The sequence below is a fragment of the Melopsittacus undulatus genome, chromosome 3 (genome assembly GCF_012275295.1).
Source record: "Melopsittacus undulatus isolate bMelUnd1 chromosome 3, bMelUnd1.mat.Z, whole genome shotgun sequence".
NCBI classification, from domain to species: Eukaryota; Metazoa; Chordata; class Aves; order Psittaciformes; family Psittaculidae; genus Melopsittacus; species Melopsittacus undulatus.
In genome coordinates, this window is record NC_047529.1 from 5664827 (window position 1) to 5690028 (window position 25202).

The window sequence follows — 25202 nt, forward strand, 5'->3', positions numbered from 1 at the left end:
TACTTGCAGTGATGCTAACTTAGTGCAGTGATAATGAAAAAGAGCAGAATTAGCCTTAAAATGTGATACATGCTCCTAGAAAGGGGATTTTTTTCCCCATTCAAAGTAGCTCAAATTATCTGTATTCATATGCATCCTGAGATGCATAGGTCATGTATTTATGGAGCCTACCAAAAAACCCACTTGACAGCCTAAGAAAGCATTTTATCCACAAAAGGAAACAATTACACAAAATAGTCATCAGAAAAGTAGAGTGATTCCAAGTATACAGCTTACAAGGCACAGCTCAGGGCTTTGCATGAGAATAAACTGCTGTACTTATGAAGAAATAGGAAACAAAAGTGATGGTGAAGAAAATCCTCCCACAGCATTCAGTAAGAGCTCTCTCCTTAGAGAAGATGCAAGAGATCTGAAATTACTACTGGTAATACAACTGTCAGTAGGGAATGATCACCAGTTGATGCCTTTGCTGTAAGGAGCTTCTCTAACTCAGAACTTCTCAGCAGAGGTACAATACAGGCATATGCATATATAATACATATGTAACCTGGGCAACACTGATGGGCATCTCATCACTCAAATGTTGTTATTTTAATTAGCTTGGAATAGATGTCGATTTACTATCCAGAAAGAAGATATGAGTTTCTTGATGAGAGTGTTAACCCCTAGGAGCCCAGGTGTCATTGTTTTAATTGAGGTTGCAGTTAATAAAGGTGGAAACACAGACTGATGAAGGCCCTCAGGTTACAGTCTGATGCCTTGAGACAGCAGATATTAAAGAATTCATTTACATGGGGACTTGTACATTAGGGAGGCACATCAAATCACCTTTGCTTTAATAGGAAGAGACAAGATGAAACGTGGAAGATAACAGGGGAAGTTGAAGGGGGAGTATATGAATATGGGAAGATAAAAGAGGATACAGTTTCTAGACACCTCGATTTGTGACATGATTTGGGTGTTAAAATGTCTTGGGACAGGGTCTGAAGGACAATATCTGGACTGAGCAACCTCTTGACATGGGAAGTCAGAGGTGGCAGCAGTGGATCAGTGAAAAATACAGCTACTCCTGAGCAAGCTATTCCCAGTCTCTGGAATGGAGGCCTTGCAGGATGGGAAGATCCTGTTGGTGTGTTAGAACTTGTGTAAAGAACTAGGAGAGCTTCATTTGGGAGATAAGGAGTGTGGGGCTGTCAGAGAGAAAGTCCTGGTGTCCCTTGTGTTTCTCATGGTCTGAAAAACAATGAGACTGAGATGTCCTTGTCCGGGGACAGGAATCATTAATGGAAGCTTTCCTGTCAGTGTAAAGGCATTCCCAGGCCAGCTGTCATTCACCTATGCAGGGCTGTTCCTTGTGCCATCTGTGATACTGAGTGCCCTTCAGTTTTCTTTAATGTTTCCATAGTTCAGCATCTTTTGAGATAAAACCTCAGCTATCTGAATAGTTTTGTTTCCTGTTCAGCTATATTGTCTTTGAGTAGCTATGTTAAGATGTTAGCATGGTAGCATGTCTCTTTATGTACTTTCTTGCAGTCACTGGGAGAAAAAGACAGCATTTAAGTGTCCTCTGCACATGTGGAGTTGTTAACCCCTTTCCCAGGCCTGGATAAACAGCCTCCCAAGAAACTGCATTTCCCAGCTGCCTTCTTTGGGCCATTCTCCCTGCTGGAGGAGGTGGATATATTTGTTATGGAAAGATCCTGCAGGGAAGTCCTGGGTCTGCTCAAACCCATTGTCCTCACCTGAAGTCACCCTGAGTGCTGCAAAGGGTGTAGCCATGAGGCGTGAGGACAACTAAGCCATGGTTTCTCCTTTGCCCTACCAGCAGAGATCTGTTTAGTGGAAAGAATAACATGGTCCTTAATAAGAAGTCCTACTGTTTCCAATTAAACAAAAATTGCTGCCTATAAATCACTTGATCCCTGAGCTCTGTTCCTCAATTTCACTCTCCCTGTTATTGAGCCTCCATCTGCTTTTAACAATTCCTGCTACTCATATGTCTTTTAATGCCGTATCCCTCCAGAATGGCTTTCTAATTAAGTAAGCTCTGAAAATTAAAAGCAGCAGAACAGCAGCTTGCTTGTTCTCTGTACCCTTAATCTGGGAGCCCTCCATGTGCTATTTTGGAAGCTAAATTGAGGTCGCTGACATTATGCATATTTGTTGTCTGATGCAGTCTTAAAAGCCCCAAATCCTCTATTCAAAATTATCTTTAGGCACTTGGGTCAAACATTTGCAGGAAGAAAAATAAGTATTTGGAGCTTTAGAAGATTTAGAGCAACAGGGGAGGAGTGAGAAAGGGGCCACGATCTCAGACCAGTATTGCTGTTGCAATATGCATTCCCTGGCCAGTGAAAAGATCAGTGTTGGTGGTGTTAACAAAATAAACCTTCACAATGACATCTGAGAAGGAAAATTGGAGCTTTGCTCAACAGAAATAGCTTGGAGAGGTTGAAGTCCCCCTTTTGTTAGCAGCTGTGCAGGGACCAGCACTTGCCTCTTGTCAGAATGCATTCTGCTGAGATTGCACAGATGAAATGAATACAGTTGAGGTTCTCATCAGAAAAGCAAAAAGAACAGGTACTGTGTATGTGGAATTAAATATTATACTGCATGTGGGTAGTGCCACATGGATGGATGCAAAATATGGATGCAAATCAGTATTGTATTTCAACTGGTGAGTGAATACACTAACCAGATACACCCCAAAAAGTCATTGTTTTGATATTTTGCTGCTCTCTGCCTCAAGGGGAAATAATGCAATGTAAAATTGCAATCAGAACTCAAGAAACATGAAAAGCTTATAAAAACATCAAGAGTTTGCTGTTGGAAATGCCAGAGAGCGGTGGAGATACCAAACTATTTCATCTTCAGAGTGCGTATTTACCTGGATTGTTGAACCAGGGTGTTTGGGTTGGTTTTCATTCATAATTCATTGCATCATTCATAGAAAGAAATAGTGTGATCAGGGAAACAAAGTATTTATGAATAATGCAAAATAAGAAAGATTTCAGAAGAGAGATGAAAGACACACAAAGCTCAAGAAACTGGCCTTAAAATTGTGACCGGAATGGAAAATCTGAGGCTTAAAATAGTTTACTTGGAGTCATATCAAATTTTTGCAGTGGAAGAACTTCATCAAAACAAACATGGCCACAATTAATGGTTTTGATTCAATCAAATTGCATTTTAGTTGGAGTTTTTCACCAAAATGTGTAACAAGTTGTGTTTCAGACATGATTTTCTTCAAACATCTTTGCTCAGAGATTAATTCCTCAGATGCTTTTGAAGCAGTGACCCTTCTGTTGTTTCTGAGTTGAAAGTATATGCTACAAACCATGTGAGCTGGAACAAATCCCAGTCCGTGTGGAAGTGGGTTGGGTTTGCATCAGATAACTGCCACTAGCATGGGAGCTGACATCAGGGGAATGATTCTCTGAGGTCTCACTGCTCTGCAGACCAAGCATGAGGTTACTCAAACCCTATGTGGAAGGAAGAGAGCGGAAAAGTGTTTGGAAAACACTTTCATTGCTAACTTCCAAAACACCACTTCTAAGGTACAAGGGGAAGGAGCAGCAGGGCTCATGTTAACAGCTTCAAAGGTGTTGCTGTGGCAGGAAGGGAGATGGGTTAAACATGTTTCCTCCACAGCTCCCCTTTCCCTTGGGCTGGCAAAGCAAGAGGGAGGAGGTCACAAGGAAGCAGTGCTCTGCATCCACCCATTGTTTTCAAGTCCTCCTGGTAACTGGTGTTGGCAACACTGTGTCACTCATGTGATGGTTTTAGTTTTGTTCTTGATAGAAACAGAGGTTCATTAGATCACTTGAAAATATGCAAAAGGCTACAGGGGCTTGGTCAGGATGGTCTAAAACCAACACTTGTGCTTCTGCAATTCTTTATTGATCACAGTTACTGTGGTGGCTATTTTAATGCTATGTTATTTTGGTAGTTAATAGTTACAGCTAGGTATGAATGATTTAAATGGTTTTAATAATACCTCCCACTTCCTTTTCTGAGTGCATTTTCCCTGCTTTAAGCTGAATGACCATATTAATTTTCCCCTCCCACATTCCAAGGAAAGGGTTGCTGAGGCCTTTCTCTGAATGATGACCCTTTTTGGGAAGCGGTTGTAGCCAAGGATGCCAAGGAGCCCTTGGAATTGAGAAGGAATGTCAATGGATCAGCTGGGCAGCTGGCTGGCCACCAGGAGCTCTGAGACACGGGCTTAGTAATGTAAAGCCCTGCTCCATTTCTGTCCCTATGGCAAGGGGCTGTAGGTTCAAAGGACACTGTGGTGTTCATCCAGGACACAAGAATGCATTAGCCCTTGGTCACCCACACTGCCTAATGGCTGCCTGCAGGCAAAGGGCCTCTCAGGCACAGCTTCCCTATGGAAATAGACCCCTGTGGGGTATAGTGAAAAGGCAGGACAGTTGCAATCTCTCTATGTCTGCTGTTATTTTGAGTGGAATAACTCAGTAGCCCAGTGGTCCACAGCCTGTTGCAAGCCTGTGTTGGTGTATGTCTGGTTTGATAAGTGATCACAGAAATAAGGTGGAGGAGAACTCTTTCCAGCTGAGGATGGCACCTCCCAAGCTGATCCCTACTTAAACTTCATTTCTCTCGTTCTGTAACTCAGGGATGGTCATACTGATACCTACCCATTTTGTAAAGCTAATGTGAATATCTGCTGATGTTTTAACTAGCCTGTTGGGTAAACAGGCTAAAGGGTAGGTAGCTAGAAGCATATATTCAAGACTTAGAGCTTCTGGCCACAGCCATCACATTCATTTCACATCCCCAGTGACCGAGTTGCAAACACTTAATGATGGCTCCAAATATTTAAAGTCTTTAACTTACTGCCTGAAAGTAAAGCACATGAGAGCATGATTTACCTGAACAAGAAATCAAGCATCCAACCCCTTGGGGGATACTAACACTGCATGGAGGTGATATTAATAAATCATTTTTATTGGGGGTTAAAGAGAGGACATAGGATCTGTAAGAGGGCAAACAGTGAGATAACAGGAGAAAAAAGGTTGTCATGTTAATGGGAACAGTGGTCTAGATAACAATCTGCCTTTCTACTCTCCAGTCTCATTCCCCCGCCTTGTCTGGCTTCAAAATCCTACAAGCAAGTGTAGGTCACCTTGTTCGGTAGCTAGAGAACAGAGAAATAGGGGTAGGTGGACTTGTGATGGGAGGCAACCGAGGGGGACAGCAAACAGAACCATAATGCCATGTTGGGCTGGAGTCTGGTGGAATGTTAGTTGTGCAAAGAGGATTTTACATACACACCCACTGATGTGGTACTTTGTCAGGTGATCAGAAAGCCAAGTAAAAGACATACATGATGAACTGCTAGGAGGGCAGCTTTCCATTAGCAGATGAGCTGTATGTCCCTGTAAAGCCTCAGAATGTGGTTAATGTTGTCTCATATAAAATACTCAGGCTTTTAAAATAAAACCAGCTGGGGTTTTTGAGCCAGCTGGTTTTATCAGGGTAACTTGTTTCTTTAACCTTGACCCGCAGCTGGTTGCCAGTGTTGTGCCAGGGCTGATGGTTTAAGGAGATCATAACTGATGCACTGTGAGACTGCCATGGGTTTTCAAGCTCCAAGCTTGCTGAGAAAGGTCAGGTCTGGCAGTGGGGCTGGGCAGTTGTGTCCAGACTCACCCATTGTGCTTTTCATTGCAGCTGGAGAGTCGTGTGATAGCTTGGGAGTCAGGGAATGGGCTCCGAGGTGCTTGTCTGGGGCCAGGCAAAAGGAAGGACTGACAATGCCTTTGAAATCAAAAAGCAAGCTAATTTTTACACACTGATGCAGTTTTAATCAACCCTCCTTGTCTGCTGTCTGCTCCTTCTCAACTAACTTCAACCTTCTCATGATTAGATATCTATATAGACTGTCTCTGGAGACACTGAAGACAGAGAGAGGTAGCTCCAGATTCATGTCATTTCTATTAAACGCTTGACTTAGGGGGGATTATCCACTGGAGGCGCTTTAGGATGTGAATATTAGACACAATTGCTATCTAGCAACATGCTTACAGTTGCACTGGGTTCAGATAATGTTCAGTTTCTGAGGGATTTCAAGTATTTCCATTGCTCTTAAACCTAATTAAGCAAATCAAGGTTCAGAAGCAAGTTGAGAGCTCAGAGACCTTCTCTGACTTTCGATTTTACATTTTTCCTCCAATGTCTGAATGCCCAACATTTACAAATTCAGTAATTCCATGTATGACAATGAGGTGGGGAAATGCAGCAGCTCATCTCTGGCTCAGACACTTCTGTATAATCTTATGCCCTTTTATAAAGCTTTGACTTCCAGTGTTCCAGATACTTTCCCACAATTCCTAGATGGATAAAATATACTGTATGTAGAGCTGTCTCTCCCTGCAGGAACTTTACCTGGCTTTGTGGGGTGCTCAGACACTGCCACGTATCTGCATCAGCAACCCAGAGGCAGCTGCAGGCACTCCTGAACAAAGAAAGACTGTGGCACTTGGCATGTGTAGTATCATGAGATCGTTTAGGCTGGAAAAGACCTTTAAGATTATGGAGCCCAACCATGAACCCAACACTACCTCTGCCATTGCTGCTGTTTCTGATTAACCCAAAGAATATTTTGCCCCATGTTTGGCACAAATCTCCCTCTGATTGTGACAGCATCTTTGTGGAACTGTCATAAACAAACAGGACTCACCTTCCCTTCCCTCCCTCCTGTTTTTTGAAGCAGTGAGGGTGTTTAGCAGTGAACTGTAACCAAAAGCATGATGGCACCATGATGGTAGACCTTTAGCCTACAGCATAATCTTTGGGTTTGCAATATGATCTCATGAGTGCCATGGTGCCATCACTCTAAAGCAGGGACCTCAGCAGATGTGGCCACTCCGTGGCTGAGGAGTTCCCTGCGCAGCAGGAGAGTAGTTCTGGGCCTGCAGGGTTCCAGTGGTGAGCTGGGCAGTGAGAGATGATCAGCATCTGTTCCCCTGACAATACAGGAAGTGTTATCAAAATGGAGATAAAAGGAGGATCCCTCAAAAATTTGTATCTAAAGAAAAAGCCAGAAAACAAAGGAAGTTCAGGGGAAAAAAAGAAAGGTTCCAAATGGAAGAAGGATGTTATGGTAGTGATTGTTGATACAAACAGACATTGAAGTGTCAGGGTGCATTTAATGGAGGTATTTGTGCCTCAGACTCAGTATTTATCAGTACTATGACACCGAGTTGGGAAACTGAGGCCAGGACAGCAGGAAAATTGCCAGAAATAAGGCAGGGAGCCAAAAGGAAAAAGCTAGATCCTAGGTCTTGAGGAAGAAAAGCTGCAATATTTGTCTAATTAAGGAATGTAGAACTAGACCAGGTGAGCTAAGGACGTTGACTTGCATATGTGGAGAAAGGAGAAGAGGCCTCACAAAAATAAAGTCAGAGATGCAGGATGGAAACCAGGACAGAAGCATAGGGAATGGGATGGGAAGGGCTCAGAGGGAGGGATAGTAAATTCATGTGCTGTGGACAGGTCAAGGATGGTAAGACTAGCAGAGGTCCTAATGTTCAAGTGAAAATCTGTATTACCTGCTGTGAGCTATTGCAATGGGGTGAAGGAGACTTGAAGCCAGATAGGACAGACTCAAGCATAGAGCTGAAGGATCAGAATTCATAGCACCTTCATGCATCCTGGAAAAAAAATACAGCTCAAAATACAGTTGCCTAAGAAACTATTGCAAAACTGCTGCAGCTACAGTTAGCAGAACCTGACTCCCTCTTTTTAAGAAGGTGGGTGGATGTATGGATGGTTGGTTGGTTGGATGGATGGAGCGGGTTTGGCTTTGGAACTCACCCCTTCTGCTTCCTGCTGTGCTCATGTTGGTCATGATGAAAAAATTGGCTTTGTCTTCAGCTGAAACCTTCATACACATTGATGTGTTTTAAAGAACAGATCGTACAGATCCTAATATGGGCACTAAAAACAAAAGCTCTACAAATAAATACTGGGAAAGGACCCACAGCTTCCTGAAGACTGATAGCCAGATTTCTTTCTGCATGCCTTTTGCATCCTGTTGATGATATGACACTTTTTCCCCAGTAATGTCCAAGACTCATACTGCATTAATCAGATAATGTAACTTTCCATGATCTGGCCCTAAGAAATGTGATTTAACTTCTTTTCCCTCCCTCTTTGCCTCCCTTTTGACAACTGACTTTTTCCTAATGGTTTCTCCAACCCTTGAAATCTGGCAAAAGTTATGATATTGTTCCCAGAGCAATGTTTGTGGTGTGATTAATGTGTGATTAGCTACCTGATGCTTAATAAAGGCCTTGCTCTTTGAAAGGCTTGTCCGTGGTCCATACTGCACTTGAATCGGGTCTTGTGAACACCAGTGGGAGTATGGACACCAATACAGTTAAATCCACGGATTTGGGTACCCAAGGATGGTACCCAAAACCAGCCTTATCCACAAATGACCGCACGTTCCTTCAGCTTTGCTATGACTGCATGGAAATCCACAGGTGTATTGGATGTGTGGCACTGATGTGAAAAATAAAGGAATATATTGTTTAATCCTGCAAAAATGTATCACTAACCCCCCCCCCCCCCCCCCCCCCCCCGCCTTGTGTGGTACTTGTCCCATACTGTAGCACTGACGGCATTGGATACACCTGAAGACAGCTTGTCTTTTTTGTTGTAGTTGCAGGTGGAACTTGATCAGGAATACCAAGACAAATTCAAAAGACTGCCTTTGGAAATTCTGGAGTTTGTACAGGAAGCCATGAAAGGGAAAATCAGTGAAGATGGAGACCACAGTTCTGCCCCCTCTTCCCTGGCATCCGACAGTGGAAAATCAAATCATAAACCTCTGCAAAGTGAAGAGGAATTGGAAGAAGATAACCCAGAAAAGGTGTTTGATACTACTTTTTAACTGCCCAGGAAACAATCAGTGCACGGAGGCATGATGCTGCCCGGCTCTGTGATCCCGATGTGAGCTCCTGCTGCAGCATCTGGGGGGGGCAGGAGGAATCTGCATTCAAGCGCACATGTCCCACAAGGAACATTTTATATCAAGTATTGTGCAAAGGTCTTCATTCGCATTCTTCACCTTATTATTATTCAAAAGCTTAGTGCAGATGTAATGGGAAAATTAATATGTTAACCATCCTCTCTTCTTTTTTCTCCTTTTTTTTGGTCAATTTACAATGGGTAATTTTGTGGCCATGTTCACTGCTAAGAATGTTTAATGAAGACCAGTGTATTGTACAGAGACAAATGTGTGCAGATTTCCTTTGGAAGTGCCAATGCAAAGTGCTCCAAACTAATACAGATCCTAGAGAATATTGTAACAGTACTTAATCATGTTTGTTTCCTTCTTTCTAACTGCACCTTGACAGCTGTACCATCATTTTACATTTGCACTGAAACATTTAATCCTTTTTAGCTTTGCAAGCACTGGTGGCTTGCTGTCTTGAGATGATGTTTATCACATGGAAAGAAATCTATTTGCTGCTGAAAATCCTTGGAACTGTGGGGACAAGAGGAAAACAAGGAGAAGAACTCTGCCTGGGGATTGCTGGTGTCTGTGTACATCTGTGTTCATTAGACTGTGTGAGTGCATATATGTTTGTGTATATATATATATAGCTATATGTGCACACACATCAGTCAGTACACACGCAGCATGTTTCTATTTTGAAGTAAGCGTGGTCTCTTGGCCAAATGAAATGCTTCAGGGATACGTGGGTAGAGAGAATCTTTCTGAAAGCTAACATCTGGGATATACTGCTAGAAAATAGTCACTGAATCATGAAATTCTTTTTTTTTGTGGTGTTAGTGTTGTAAATCAAAGTAGTTTTAGAATATAAATTTGATATATATTTTGCAGACTCAGAAGTATTGATTTTAAGTATCATATTTTAAGCTTACTGAATTTGATAGGATTATAAAATGTTTAGGACTACAGTATTTGAAATTTAACAGAATCTTCCATTATTTTTAAGACTGAGGTTCAGTTTTACAAAGGTCTGAAATTTAAAAGCAAACTATAAGAAACCTGATCACTGTTATTTAAAAATGTATATTAATCCATTTAACTGACTACTTAAAGTAAGAACAATCAAAGTTAGTGTACTGTATGATATGCATGAGAGAAGTAACAGCACATTTTGAGACATTTCTATCAGACGACAGAGACACTTTGTGCAAGTCAGGAGATTTGAAAAGGTGACGAAATTCTCTGCATTCCCAGACTAACAGAAATAGGAATTGGGAAACATTAGGGACAGATTCTTATTTGTACCCAAGCCAATGCATGATGGTAAAGGCCTTTTCCCTCAGCTGTGCAAAGAGGCGTTTTAGGGCAAAGGATAAATTAGGTCCAAAGATGTAGATCTGCATCGAGGGGCTTGATCCTGCAAACTGGGCTCAGCACAGCTCATCTGGGGAGTGACAGTCACGTTAATGTTTGCAAGATCAGGAAAGCCCTTGGATAAAGCAGTCTGTGACATAGGGAGGCATTTTAATACATCGTAACAGTTAAGTTACTTTACTTCCATTCCCTCAGGATTTTAGTACTTTAAAGTAACTTATTTTATTTAAATTTAAGCAATAAAATACAAATCAAGCTTAAGTTTCCAGTTAAATAATGGTGTGTGTATATATATAAGTTCAAATCTTGGAAAACAAACAGTATTTTGATGTTTCTTTTTTAAAGAGTAGAAAGAAAGAAAAATTGCACATTGTTTGGAGGTCGTATTTTGGATTAAACTATTCTGGTTTATGATGAGGAGATTAGTGAACATGAAATTCAACAATCTGACTTTCATCTTAATGCTAGGAAAGGTGAATCCTCTGTTACTCCTTGTTTTGCACTTTGAACTCAATCTTAATCACTCATTGAAAAGGTAGAGAGTCGAGATGTAATGCTGCATTTTATAAAGTCAAAAGGACATATTGTCTCAGCTGTTAGAGGAATGAACTGATAGCAGTGTTCGCAATACAACTGAGGACTATTGCATTACAGAAACCGTTGTACAGCGCAGGCTTCCCGGCTCTGAATTGCAGCGGAGCCAGGACTTCACCACAGTCTTCAAACTCGGGCAAATCCCACTTATCCTTTTATTTATATTTCAAAGTACATAAATATACCAGTTGGATGAATTATACTCTCAGCTGTAGTCATTTTACAGTACGTTTGTATTTGACCATTTCCTGTACTCACGTTTTTTTATATCTGTACAGTGCCACTTTCTGCGGGTGTAAGGTAGTGTGTAACGCTGTACATCTTGCATTGTTCAATCTATTTCAGTGAAACGGATATCATTTAATATTGATATTACTTGAACTAGAGTAAGATAATGAAAACAAAAAAAAGGGGTCTTTATGATGTGCAAGTCTTGTGCCTTTTATGTATTTTGCCTTGTTCCGTGTTGAATGTGTGGAAATGCTGTATCGTGGACTTTCTGCTGTATAGAATAGAGCTGTCTATATTAAACTAGGTCGTGCACTTCAGATATCTTTACACTACTGAAAATAGCTTGGTTTTGGCAGTATCAACTGAATTTTAAAAGTCCTACTGAAGGCCAGACGTTTTAGATTTAACATGTTCATAATTACGTTCATTAATGCTCATGTATTAGCTAAACAGTCACTGAAAGATAACTAAAGGGACATCACTGCTTGCCTTTCTTTGAAATCAGTGTTGCTCTTGTACATTGTATTACTAGTGTCTGTGATTGATTAGTCCTTGATGATTTGCTTTCCAAGTAGGATGAAGTATTTCAGTTAACATGTACATATTTTTTCGGTTCCTCGATCTATGGATTGTTTCAGAGGCATAATTCACATTTTTGTAAAAATTCTATGCAATTTTGTGGCATGATGTTTCTTCCACTTGTAATTTTATGTGCTTACATTACAGATCCAAAGGACAAATAAAATTTCTTAACACAAGACGGTTGTTTTCTCTGTTCATTGACTCAAGAGCCTCAGTTGACTCAGGAGGCCTTCCTGACCTCTAAGACCTTTGTTCCCTTGGAAGGGCAATGCCACCAGCAGCCAGTGGTGTTTCCCTGCAGGCTCTTGTGTTCACAATGAGGAGAACAAGGAGTTCATGCATGTGCCTGGGCATCCATCCCTGCCCCTCCCAGCAAAACCTGCATCTGCTGGTGCTCTGAACAACCAGTGTTCTGCAGCCAATGAACTGGTAAGAAAACTGAGTGACTTACAGGCCAGGCTTTGTTGAACGGCTGTTGAGGGGATTTCAGCCACACTGATAAACTGCCTCAGCCTCACTTCCCTTCCAGTGCCCCAACTGTTTCACTAATCATATATGCAATTATATATGTGCTATGAAATGTACCTTTGTAGGGGCCTTCCACTGAGAGCACTGGAAAATAAATCTATTCCTTTGGCTTTTGACTTTCATTTTCCTATTTAATTTACAATGTGAAAAATTATCTCTGGGAGAAGAGATAAGCAGGTATATTAATCCAGTGTATTAAGGGATATACCTATTAAAATAAATAGTCTCCAAAGCAGTTAGAGTCAAATTGCTCACTAGAAGAGGTGTGGGGAGATGGGGTCTGATGAGGGGGATGTACATGGCACAAGGTAAAAGCAGGCAAGGAAAGGAGGAACAGCTGAAAGCTGAGCGTATGAAATTGACAGAGAGGAGTAAGAGGAGGACAGAAATGAGGTGAAAGAAAAGGAAAATGGGCATGTTTCCTGCCCAAAGGAGGAGCAGTGCAGGGTGACATCAAGAGTGGGGTTTGCTGAGGCCCCATCAGGGAGCTGCCTGTCCTGCAGCAACATGGACAAGGGGAAGCAGATGGGAGGAAGGCAGTGTGGTGGGGAGAATTTTGGGAGAGCAAGGGGGAAATGGTGACAGCACAGAGGGAAAAGCCAGGAGGCAATGGGAAGGACTGGGCACAACTTTGGCTCCTATGGGGCTCAGCAAGGCAGGATTCTTACAGCCAGCCAAGCAGATGACTTCAGTGCTTGTTGCACTCAAGCCATGGGAGACTGACTGGGATGACATGGGAGAGTATGACAGGCTGGGATGTGTGGAAGAGCTGTTTGGAGCCTGACCCAAGGGGAAGATGGTGTCACAGAGGCCAGGCAGTGGGACCAGAGCTGCTATGTGAAACAAGCCCATTGGGCTGCTGAAGCTGCACATGGATTCTGCAAATGCTCCTGGTGATGGCCACAAGAAAACCCATCCCACCACTGCTACTACCAGCTGGGGAAGGTGCCATTTCCTCCATGGTGATGCAGCTCTCAGGAGAGGGCTAGAGGGTGCCCAGATCCAGCTGAGATGTTGGGGTGGGCACTGGGGAACATCACCAAGCAGGTCAGGAAGAGTTTGGAGTGGGTGAGCAGGCTAAAGGGCTGTCCAACCAGGCCTCCTAACACCTGGGCATGCACTCGAACCCTAGGAAATAGCTGCACCTTGTAAGACATGAATGGGGGGTTAAACCCACAAAGCTTTGGATTCTGGGGGAGCTGTGAGTGCAGGAGCTGAATGTCAAACCTTTTGAAGCACCCAAGGTCCTGAAGCCATTAAGTTTCAGCTGCAAAATTCAGGTCAGCATTTCTTATTGACACACTGGCTTCAACAACTACATGTGGCTTGTTTGAATGCTTGTTCGAAGACTTCCTGCTAGCTCATGAACCTGTTCAGGGAGCACAAGAACCTAACTCTAAATCTGAATTTCACTTCTGATGTCAAGCATCAAGGAGCCATGGGCTTTCTGGCTATGGTAGTGTTACCTAATCTGAAAACAGCTAAGTCTTCCCCTGGATTTAGGCTAATCATACACTGAAGACAGCTGAATGCCAAGGGAAACCAGGGAATAAATGCCATTTCCCACAGAGTGGAAACAGTTAATGCTGACCTCCCTTCCCAACTCTGCCCAGACATGGAGCTTCCCTAAATAAGCACAGCAGGAATTGCTTGGCCATCATCAAACCTAGTTCCTTATCCTCTAAGTGATGGTCCTTCCCTTATTCTTCTTTAAGGGCTCAGAAAGAGAAGGAGGGTCCCTTACAATGAAGGAAGAGCTACTTAGCAAAAGGGCCAGTGCAGGAAATGAAAGCTCCATGCAAAAAGCAGGAGGTGATAGTAGTGAAGCTAAGGAAGCCAACTGCAGAAACACATTCTGGGATTAAAATAGGTCCTTTAAAGAGAGGCTATTCCCTGGTGTGCACTGGTAGGACAGTTGGCAGGAGGAAAGGCTGAGGGCTTGTGCTGCCTTCCACAGCCCAATTTCCTTTGACTTATTCTAAGCGGGTGGGTTTAGAAGGTCAGGATCATTATCATGAGGATAGCATGACAGAAAGGAGAACCTAAGGGGGGGAAACCTGATGAAAAATCCAAGTGTTTAGCTTACAGACAATAAGTAACACATTAACTACATAAGTAACAAAAAAGTAACACATTAACTACTGTATATGATTTTAAATGGCTGGAATGTTTGGCTTCAGAACACGGTGAGAAGGCCATGGTGAGGGGTGCTAATCACTTTGGCTACATGCATACTGGAGCAGGTAAAAAGGCTTTAAGCAGCACTGGAGGAGCCAAGTTCTAATTAGTAACAAATCAAAGCCAACTTGATGAATGTGAAGAGAAGAGATGTAAAACCTGCTGCTGTATCAATGGAGGAAGCCTGGCTAATGAGCAGGAGAGCTTGGTGACTGCCACGGCTGAGAACTGCAATGCAATTAGTGTTGCAGAGCTGTGGTGGGATAATTGGGCTGCTCAATGTGATTACAGGCTGTGTAATGGGGACCAAATAACTTAAAAAGAAAAAGGGGGGGGGGGTGTAAATTGAACCTTGTTCTGCTCTTGGGTAAGATGAAGCTTACCTGGTAAATGTTGTTGCACTGAGCTAATCTACTGATGGCAGGAGCTGCAGGCAAGGCAAGTGACTTGCTTCAGCTGGGAAAGAGGTTACAGGTGTGAAATGCTCTGTTCAGATTTTGTACCAGGAAGGTGCAGAGGAAATCCAGCTCTGTGCACTCCAAGAGCTATAGACCCATGGCTGAAAGTTTGGCTTCACAGGAGCTGGTGGGAAGGCATTAACTCCAGCTGACAGATGGAAGCTGGAGGCAAGTGAGTTAGAGAAGGCAGCACAGGCTTCTTTATTTTCTTCCTTTTTGTGCAATCCCACCAGAGATGATTAACTGTATCACCAGGACACAAGCGGATGCTGCACTGCACAGGATGGTGCCACATCATGTTACTCATGTCATGCAGTCTGCGGATGCAGCAGGGAGGAATGTGATGGACAAGCCAGACTAGAGGATCTCACAGTGTCTCCTGGCCTTAAGGTCTGTGAATCTTATCACAATGTTCTTCTCTTGGAGCAGTTTTTCCCCCCCAGGAGGGCACTTTGTTCACTCAAAAGGTTGTGATTCCCTTTGGAGAGGCTTTGTAATGTCCTCTTAATTGCCAGGGCCAGTAAAGTAGCCCTGAGCTTATTGTCTGCAGTTCAACCCCACAGGCTGTCTCGCAGAAAATGAGCTGCCTCTCTCAAAGAGTGGAAGTGTGGCATCCCAGGAGCCCTCGGCAATAAATAAACCCAACCCAAGTGCTCTCGCAGCTCACCACCAGCTGAGTGGAGCAGATGAACTCCCTGGCTGGAAGCTACCCCAGGCTGTAAAGTCTGCGGTAAGACACATCCCTGACTCATGGAGTACAGCCTGTCAGTCCTAGGGAAACGGCTGGAGACGAGCCTCGCAAGGAGGAGGAGGAGGCAGAGGCATCCAAGGGTGCAATGATCTCAGTGGAAAGCTCAGCTTCCCTCTCTATTTAGGGGAGAAGCCTCTCCCCTAGGGACTGCCAGGAAACAGCCAATATTCCCTTCAGTAAATAAGTATTATGCCCTGCTTTCACTTTGCTGCTGCAATATGCTCCCTCTGATCGTTAAGCCCAAGATGGCAGCGCGACTGTCAGGAGGGCTATTAGCTGCCATGATTTATGGGCTGGAGGAGCCCACAGAGGCTTCTCCATGCCACTGCTGCCTTCTGTGCCTTGCTCAGAAACTGCAGGCAGCTGCTAGGATCAGCTGGAGAGGGGAGCAAGGGGGAAATGTCCTTCCCCACTGATGCTGAGTGGGCAATGGGGCTGGTGCCCCCCTTGGCAGGGCTGGGGATGCTGCAGAGCTGGTGTGAATGACATGTGCTGTCCTGTGTCACCTGGGCTTGTCCTACACATGGAGAGATGGGATGTGTTCAAGGATGTGTTCAAGGCCAGGTTGGACAGAGCCTTGGGTGCCATGGTTTAGTGTGAGGTGTCCCTGTCCATGGCAGGGGGGTTGGAACTGGATGATCTTAAGGTCCTTTCCAACCCAAACCATTGTGTGATTCTATGATTCTAAATGCAACAGCACCTGGGCAGTGTGGGGACCCCAAGCAGTGCAGTGTCTGCACTGTCTGCTGAAAAACCCTGTGCTGCCTCTTGCACAGGACCCAGTTTAGACCAGTGCTTTGAGGTATTTAGCTCCTTTTATTATACTAAGGTACTAGGAATAGGAATAAAACACCTTGGTATTGCCTTGACAGCAACAAAATAATTGCTCTACTTTCCCTGAGGAAATTCAGCTTTGGGTCTGTACTGCAGCTTTACATGAAAAGCAACTATTTTCTATTGCCATAATTTAAAACCTGTATCTGGCTTTACAAATCCCCATTCCTTCAGCCCAGTGACAGATTGGGGAACTGTGATAACTTTCTTGTGTCAAAGTAACTAATGAGAAGGAAATTATCAGGCTCTCTATGGAAATGCTGCTGTTCTCAACTCCTTGAGGGATGCTGCAGGTCCCTGCCTGCAAACCAATACTGTGGCATGCCATGTGATGGCTGCGGACCTGGGGTGCCAGTGGTGCTGGATGGGGCACAGGAACAGGCATTTGCTGATGTTACACACAGTGGTAAAAATGTTGGGGTTTTTGGACCCGCTTCACTAAGGGTGAAGGTGAATTTGACATTATTAACTTGCTCAAGGAGTTAATACAGCTAAGTACTTTTCTTATATGTATTCAAATCACAAGCACTGAGATAACTGCAGCAAAGTACTATTTAACTATATAGTTAAGCTATATAGCTCTACCTTTAAAATAGTTGTATGAAAACCAGCACAGGACCTACATGTGAAAGGAGGAGCTGTTTTTTTCTGCCAGGTTCCTGCCCTTCTCCTGGGCTGCATTTTCATTTCCAAACCTCTCCCATGTGTGGCACTAGCTGACACTGCAGCAGCCTCAGCAGAAAGCCAGGCTGGAGGAAGTGAGGGGAAGCCTTTAAATCCCTGACATAGGACAGCCTTCAGGTAGGACCAGACAGACACTGACCTTAAATCACATCTGCACTCTGCCCAACTCACTAGTTTGCAGCCCCAATCCAAAAAGCATTGAAAACCATAGGGTGTTTGATCTAACCTATCTGCAATGCCAGTGCACAGTGCACATCCTAGCTCTTCCCCATTCACTCCATCTCCACTTCTGGAGCATCACCAGAAGTAAAGACAAAATGATATTTGTAACTCTTCATTCCAGAAGGCAATTTCTTCAATATTTCTTAAAGATATATAGAAGGTATTTCTTGATCAGCCCACCTAATCCAGTTTACAGATCAAGGGACATTCACTCCATCGCCGAGTGCACAAAGCACTTCCCTATAGGGTTTTGCTTCTGTGCATCATGCCTTATGCTTCCCCCTCAGCAGAACCTTTGTCACACACAGATTCCCCTCTGGTCAGGCACAGAGGCTCCTGTGGCTCTGCCTTGTTAATTGTGGGTTGTGGTGAGGGTTGGTGTGAGGAATGAGAAAGCCTTGGCCTCTGTGCTGGTGCATTGGCAATTGGTAGCAGCACCTAAGGTGCATCACCACAGCATCACTTCCGCACTCCTGTCTTTCACTCCACAGCAATCAGTGCACAGTGTTGTGAGCTCTTTATGCTACAAACTTCCTTAAGCATAGGAATTTACTAGCCAGGTATTAATATCTAGTTTTAGCCTACCTGGAATACAGAATGAAAAATCCAATGCTGGTTTTTATGAAGAGCCGTTTTGTACTTTCCTAACAGACATCCGAAAATTCCATCAATTACTGGGGTCTCTTCAGGGAAACTAATTATTGTGCTACGCATACCTAGTCTGAAAACTTAATAATATCTCCAGATGCTGCCAAAAGTCCTTTGGAGGTCTTACAGCCCACCAGGGAACCCTCTGCTCTGCTTTTTCCTTATTCTTTTAAAATGAACTGTCAGATGTTGAGGGAGGGAGCTGGGCTGGAAACTGCATTCACACGGATTCAGGGTGGTATTGTTCTTGTGGGAAGGGAGGAGGATATTTATTTAGGTTTTTAATCCCTAGATCCTCTTAGATTTGCATTAAGTCAACTGTTTCACAGTGACTGCCCACTGCCACACGTTCAGGGAACTGTAGAGAATTGTTCCAGTTGGAGCAAGTAACAGGCTGCTTTTGGGATGCTTTTTTAGGGCTGGAGGGGTATCAACATTAGGCAGAAGGCAAATGTCAACAGAGGCAAAGATGCCTTAGTGACTCCTTGTATGAATGCAACAAAACCCCGGGGGAGTATTCAGTATGTTTTTACATTGACTGCTTGACAAATACCCAACAGACAACTAGCTCCACCCAGCATAAAAGCATTTTGCAGTTTGGATGATTGTGATCATATTGGGTTGTTATGGGAGTATTCCCCCCTCTTCCAGAGCTACAGGTAATGTGTATTGGAAAGGAGCAGGAGTGGTGTAAGCTTACAGCAAAAAAGGCATCTGTCAGTCCTATGCAAAAGCCAAAGGTGATGTATTGCCCATGAGAAGATAAACCAGAGCCATGAAACTTGCTCCCATATTCCCCCATTTTCACATCCAGATGGCTGTTATGAAACAAGGAGACATGAAGTATGTGCCTGAGTCTGTCTCAGATGACAAAACCATGCTGGTGGATCATGCTAATCCCTTCATGTCTGGACCCCAAGTTCTCTTGGGTACATTACTCATGCCTGAGGCTCTCCAAAGAACTTAGATTTTCCTTTAGATGCCTGATTGTGCTGAAAGATCTGAGAAGGGCTCAAGGGCATAAATTATTCTTTCTGTAGCCTATGATAATGTATGATCCTTAAATTGCCACCAGATCTGCTTTCTTCACATAGGGGAATGAAAATAAGACTGTGCTTGCCCTGAGCCAAGAGGAGGATGCGATCCAAACCACGCTGTCTTTCAGCAACCCAGCAGTATCATGGATGCAGATGGTACGAATGCCTGGAGAAATGCAAGTGCTGGAGGATCAGCACTCAGTATCAGTCACTCAAATTGATTTCTTGTAACAGTCCTGAGAATTGGGGGCAGGTTTGTAAGGATGTAAGCCTGTCAGCATGGTGTAAATCAGTGTAGTATGTATGCTGTGGGGTGACAGACCGGTGGTGTGAAGTAGGGCAGGACAAGCTCAAAACCCAACTGGGACATTCCTTGCATCCCTTGGCAAGCAGCAGAGATGGGACCATTCCTGAGCTGTGGAAGAAAACTGCTTTCACATGGCTCTAGGAGATGATACTCCAAGAAAAACCCCAGTAAACATTGTAACCCCTGTAGTAAAATCAGAGTTAGCAACTCCAGATCAGTGAAGGCCACAAAACCACTAACACAGGGAGTTGTATAAGACAGATAATCGATTGAAAACATGAGTTATTTGTATAAATGGGGGGAAAGGGATGGAGGATGTTTCTATACAACTATCTATCTTGGACTATCTGGCTAGCACATCAGAGATACAGGCATCAGCCAACAGTGTCTCATCCTGCTTTCCCTGGCAAAATTGGGATCTGCCATCAGTTACAGCAGGATCGGGACTTGCCTTACAATAAATCACATCAATTTACTGGGCAGCTTTCCATGGGAAGCACACTGAGGCTTTGATTGCAGATGAAGCCTATTCAGGCATGCTGACAGCCAGGCACTCACCATTACAGCAGCTGGATCCAGGCTAAATCTCTGCTTTCCCTACGGGAGACTTGTAAGGCAAGAAGAGCAGGCAGTGACACACCATTTAGGCACAGGTATGCCAAGACCCCTTCTATTGCCACAGAGATATTTCTGCCACGTGTTAATGAAAAGACCCAAAAGCACATTAATGTAAGAATGAAATTGTGATTGTACCATCCTCTTTATTGTAACTGATGAAAAGTCTGTAATGCAAATTGTTTTGTGAAGTTGCTTGTTCTACCCAATGTCTTGGCACATTAGGTTCCTATATAGGCAGGTTTTAATTATTAATCATTTACAGTGTTTTGAGAGTTGGATTCCAGTGGATTTTAACAGATGGATTGTCATGGATATCAAATACTAACCCCAAGCTTCAACATGAGGGTGTTGGCAGTGATCTCACGCCGTTATTTCTGACTGTGGGTGGCTGCAGAGATTGACAGATTGACAGCTGAGACTGCACAAGTGAGAAACCCTTTTCTTAATTGTGTATCATGAGACAGGCCCTATGGGTTCATAGATATGTATTGTTAACCATTACAATAACTGATGCTAGCCAATGTCTTAGATTAGAATAAAAAGCTTCTACTTGTCCTGTGTTCACTTCTAGAGTTTTGAGACGTGTGCTGCTGTTGTCAAGAGTTTATTGTTGGTGGCCAAAATGGACTTTCCATGAGCAAGAGAAGATACAACTGGAAATGCAGAGATCAGCTCAATCCAACACTAAGTGATATGAATAAGGTGGCTTGATTTGAAATGGGTCTCAATGACGGTGAGCCAACAATCATGTGCCTATATCCTGAGACAGCGACTGATCTGAAGAATGATATGTCCATGTTATCCTGAGATCAGGAGTGTTTGCATTGACTATATTTTGTGCTAGTTGTCAAAGCCGAACAAAACCAGCTCTGGGAGCTATTGATAGCGTATGACCATTTCAAAAGAAAGACCTTGCAAGTCTCTTGTATGTGAATTAATATTAAACCCTCTGGAAAATTTCAAAACATGACTTTGCAACGAGTCCCCTGTGGCAGGACATCCCCCATGAGAAAGAATGAGAGGGGTGAATGTAGCTCAGCAAAGCTGACAGTTTAAACCTCCCTAGAGGGAAATATAACCAGGGAAATTATTTTTGTGTATGTGCTGGGCTGGCAGGAGGTTGGGTTTGTTTTGTTAAGCACATGACCCATGTCACTTCAGCACAGAAGGAGATAGATAGTTTTTAGATAGCCAAACTGTGCATCTCACCTGGGATCAGTGGTCTATCAAAGCACTTGGAAGTTATCACTTCTAAAAGATGCCTTGGTCCTGTGCTCAGTCCACCTAAATGACTTGGGCAATCAAGTCTGGGACTTTAATGTGTATGGATGTACATCAGGAAGAAGAAAAGCCTGGACTTATCTACGGAGACTTGGAACATTTTGGGGCAAGTGTTCCAAATTAAGAATGAAAACATTCCAGGATTTACGTCAAAACTATAAAAATAAGCACTTTGCACAGCTCATGCCCTGACTGAAGTCAGCATCCCTCATCCAAACATGCAAGAAGTACTTTTAATTACTCCAGCTCATGACAAATGCAACTCCCTGTAGTGTTCCACTGATAAAACACCTGTCCCACCTTGATTTTCCCTCTAGCCATTCCTAGATGCAAGAGGTGCTGTATAAACATTCAAAACTATGCTGCCATACCCATGCAGAGGACAGGACACAGGAAAGGGGGAAGGGAGAAAGCAAACAGCCTTATTTGTAGCTTTTACTATATTCATATTGTACAACAAGCCTCCCACAAAGCCCTGACTAAGCTCATGGCCCCAGAGGACTAAGTGCTGCCTTAAAAATATGTGGACAAACAAGGCAAGGAAGAGGAAAGAGCTCTGTTCCTATGGGACTCAGAGTCTTTCTCTCCATCCCTGGCAAACTGCACCAAGGTATTGCAGACAGAGCAGAGAGCTAAAAATGTCCTTGAGTTGCTGTGATTCCCAGTGCACCTCTGGGCTGAGCAGAACTGCTGCACTTCAACACAAGCAGTTTCTCTTTGCTTAGTCCAGACCAATGCGCAAAGATAACTGCATCAGTTTAGCAAAGTAGTTAGTAGTACCATCCTCTACAAGCAAGGTTATATCACCTTCCTGATGGATAGAAAGGGCGTTTGCAATCCTCTGTGGGGCTTGGATGAAGTCTTTTCCTCCCAGGTACTCAAAACACCAATCCCTAGGACAGGCCAGTACTCCCCATGAGGCATAGTCAGACCTATCCTAAGGCTCCCCACAGGAGCCCACAGACCTGAGCTGTCCTGTGAGGAGTACAGAGGCTGACAATACTCCTTAGCAAAACTGTAGCTTCCTGTAGGGCTCCAAAGAAAGCAAGTTTGGGAAGGAAGGAATTAGGGTTTACCAGCAGGTACACATAGGGTTTGAAAAATGAAACTTTGAGAACACAAGTGCCACTTTATGGTACTCTAAAACACTGAAGGCACTTCAACATGGTAATGGTGCCATGAGCTGAGGTTGGCATCAGCACTTGGAAGTGTGTTGTTAGAAGTAAAATGATAATGTCACTACAGATGTAGTGCTTAAGCATGGCACTTAAGTATGGCTTCTCCAGTTGTGCAATGGGGGTTTGATTGTCAAAAGTGGGCACAGAGCCTCATTCTTTATTAGGCCTGCTTTAGCAGCAAAATCACAACTTCTGCCTAAGAGACATACACCCACCTCATCAACATGCTACATTTGAGCATCTGACTAACATGCAACAGCACAGGGTAACCTAAACAAGCAGCAGATCCATGCAAAAGCACATGGGACAAAACTGCTGGTGGTGCTGCAGGCCTGGTGCACACCTGCAGAAGTGGCAGTAGAAGCACTAAAACAAGTGTGAATGGGAACACATGGGTGTCAAAGCACCAGAAGGAGCAAGCGACAGGATGAGGGCAATAGGAAGGCATATACTTTTGGCACATATGTTAGTAGGGCAGGAAGAGCCACCACATACCTACAGGCAGCCCCTAAGGCCACCTGGTGAAGGAGATAGGGGAGAGTGAGTCAATTCTGATGACTCATATGTGGGGTAGGGTGGAGGTACTGACCCTCATCAGCTCCAGATGGGTATAAATAGTAGTTCCAAAGGCCTGTTCACCATTTCAAGGAGAGGTTGGGTTGTTTTGCAGTGATTGTCATTTATCCTCCATGACACCATGAAAGCTCCTGGTAGGGCAACCTGGATAGCAGCATCAGACATGTGGATTTTGAATGCTTATGGGTAAGTAAACAAGAGTACAAATGAATGGAATCATATTTTGGTTTAAGTTGAAATCACCTTCTGCTGGCACACAGAGTTGCTGCAGCAGGATGCAGTGTTGCTTCCTACCATTGCATCTGTTGTAATCTCATCTCCTCTGGAAGCATTTGATGGTGTCATTGGTTTGTAAGTAAAAAAAAGAAATTAAGTATGTCAGTCTATGTAGTGGTTAAGGCTTCTCTAAGATGCTAGTGAGAATGCTTCCTGCTAGCAGCACTTGGGTGCTGCTCCTTAGGTTGAAAGCTTTCCCTTTTGCTGTGAGGGTGCCTTCACAAGAAGTGTCAGGTGCAAAGCAAAGCCCTCAAAGGCATTCCCTTGACAGAAGGGGGATGCTGATTGAGCCTCCCTTGACTGCTAGAGTGCAGCACCAATTTGCAGTGTATTGCCTAAGAGAAAAGGCACTTCAGCTGGGAGAATAATTTGCAATAATGAGAGATGAAATCTCAACTTTACAGGATACCTCTTGTCAAACAAGAATGTACCAAAGTCACAATGAATTTCTGGAGTACTTGACAGGCATTCTGCGTAGGGTTCTGTAATACACATTTGCCTCTCATGTTGCCTTACAAATCATTGCTGTTAAGCAACTGCCACCAGGAGCTGGATGGGAGTGTGAATCTCCTCCATCAGCAGTTCAGAGCTTTCTTTCCCCAGGGTGGGAGGAATGGTAAATAAAACTGCATACATGTTTCTGGAGGATGCCAAGGAGGCAATATAAATGGGCAGCATTGTTCACACTGGGTTATCTGAAGAAGCACTATGTGCAGGTTAAGAGAAAGAAAAGTAAGAAGACATTTAATACTGAATTTTTGCTGTTAGACTGACTGGGTGCATCTGTTCCCAGCATGTTCCTGGATCAGGAAGCTGAATCTCTATCACCCAATGGTGTGCAGAGCAAAGAGCTCTTCTGGTGACCAGCCATTCCAGGTGGTGATACAGGCTTTCAAAGGAGCAGAATGTTAGGAGCATGTGGTTTGGGTCCCAGCAGGACTGCCTTGCTGTAGCAATGTGCTGAGCTGAGCATATGGCTCTATTTGCTATTGTAGAGGTGGCTGCAGACCGTGTCATGTTTCTTTGATGGTTGCTGTGGTTTTTGAGATGTCTTGGTCTATACAAGATGTGATACCACTGTTAAACTAGAAAATGCAGCTGCATTCACAAAAGCTGTCACTGAAACCCTGGCATGGGCATGCACAGCACAAGAGGACTTGGTATCAATGGCATTCAGGGCAGGAAATCACTACACTGTCTTCTACAATCTGTACTACTCCATATGGAAACAGAATTGAAAGTTCAACTGAGCATAGCTAGTGATTCCTGGGATGAGCTGCTTTGGCTTTTTTCTAACAAAGGCAGCTCAGGAAAGGGTTGTTTGTCCCTTCCCCTCATCTGGTGTGAGGTCTTCATGTTCATATGAGAAATGAGTTAATCTGCTGGGATAGAGGGCTGCTATGAAATAAGCATCAGATGGATTTTGTCCCTGCCTGTGGCAGGGGGTTGGAACTAGATGATCTTAAGGTCCTTTCCAACCCTAACTATTCTATGGATAACCAGACAGAAGTAAGAGCAGACATGGTGGCTTTCAGGTGAACAATAACCAGCTATGGCCAAAGAAAAAGCCAGAGAAAGAACCCATCCCATATCTCCTCATTGGCATCTAGTCCTCTTCCTCAGTGAAAGCTGGCATATTGCAGGACAGATGATTCCCCTGACTTTTTTTGCAGTGCTTTACACTTCCCAGGAGTTGTTTCTATATGACTGTAATAGAGCTGTCAAAATAACAGCTTGTGGTAGAGGATGTAATCGCACCTCTCACCTCCGTGCTGCCCCCACCTCCTGCAGCTCCTGCCTCTAATGAAAAGCTTGAGGATGGGGCTGAATCAAGGTGACACTGCCTGCAAGTACAG

General features: G+C 43.8%; 1 protein-coding gene across 1 annotated transcript in view; it reads left to right on the forward strand.

Moving 5' to 3' along the window:
• The window catches only part of PLCB1 (phospholipase C beta 1), a 165599-nt gene extending 153653 nt beyond the window's left edge, over positions 1–11946 (forward strand). The window contains exon 30 of the mRNA XM_034060375.1: positions 8693–11946. Within this exon, the coding sequence (XP_033916266.1) occupies positions 8693–8923 (231 nt within the window). The 3' untranslated portion in view covers positions 8924–11946. The remainder of the gene's footprint in view (positions 1–8692) is intronic.
• Positions 11947–25202: the final 13256 nt, after the last annotated feature.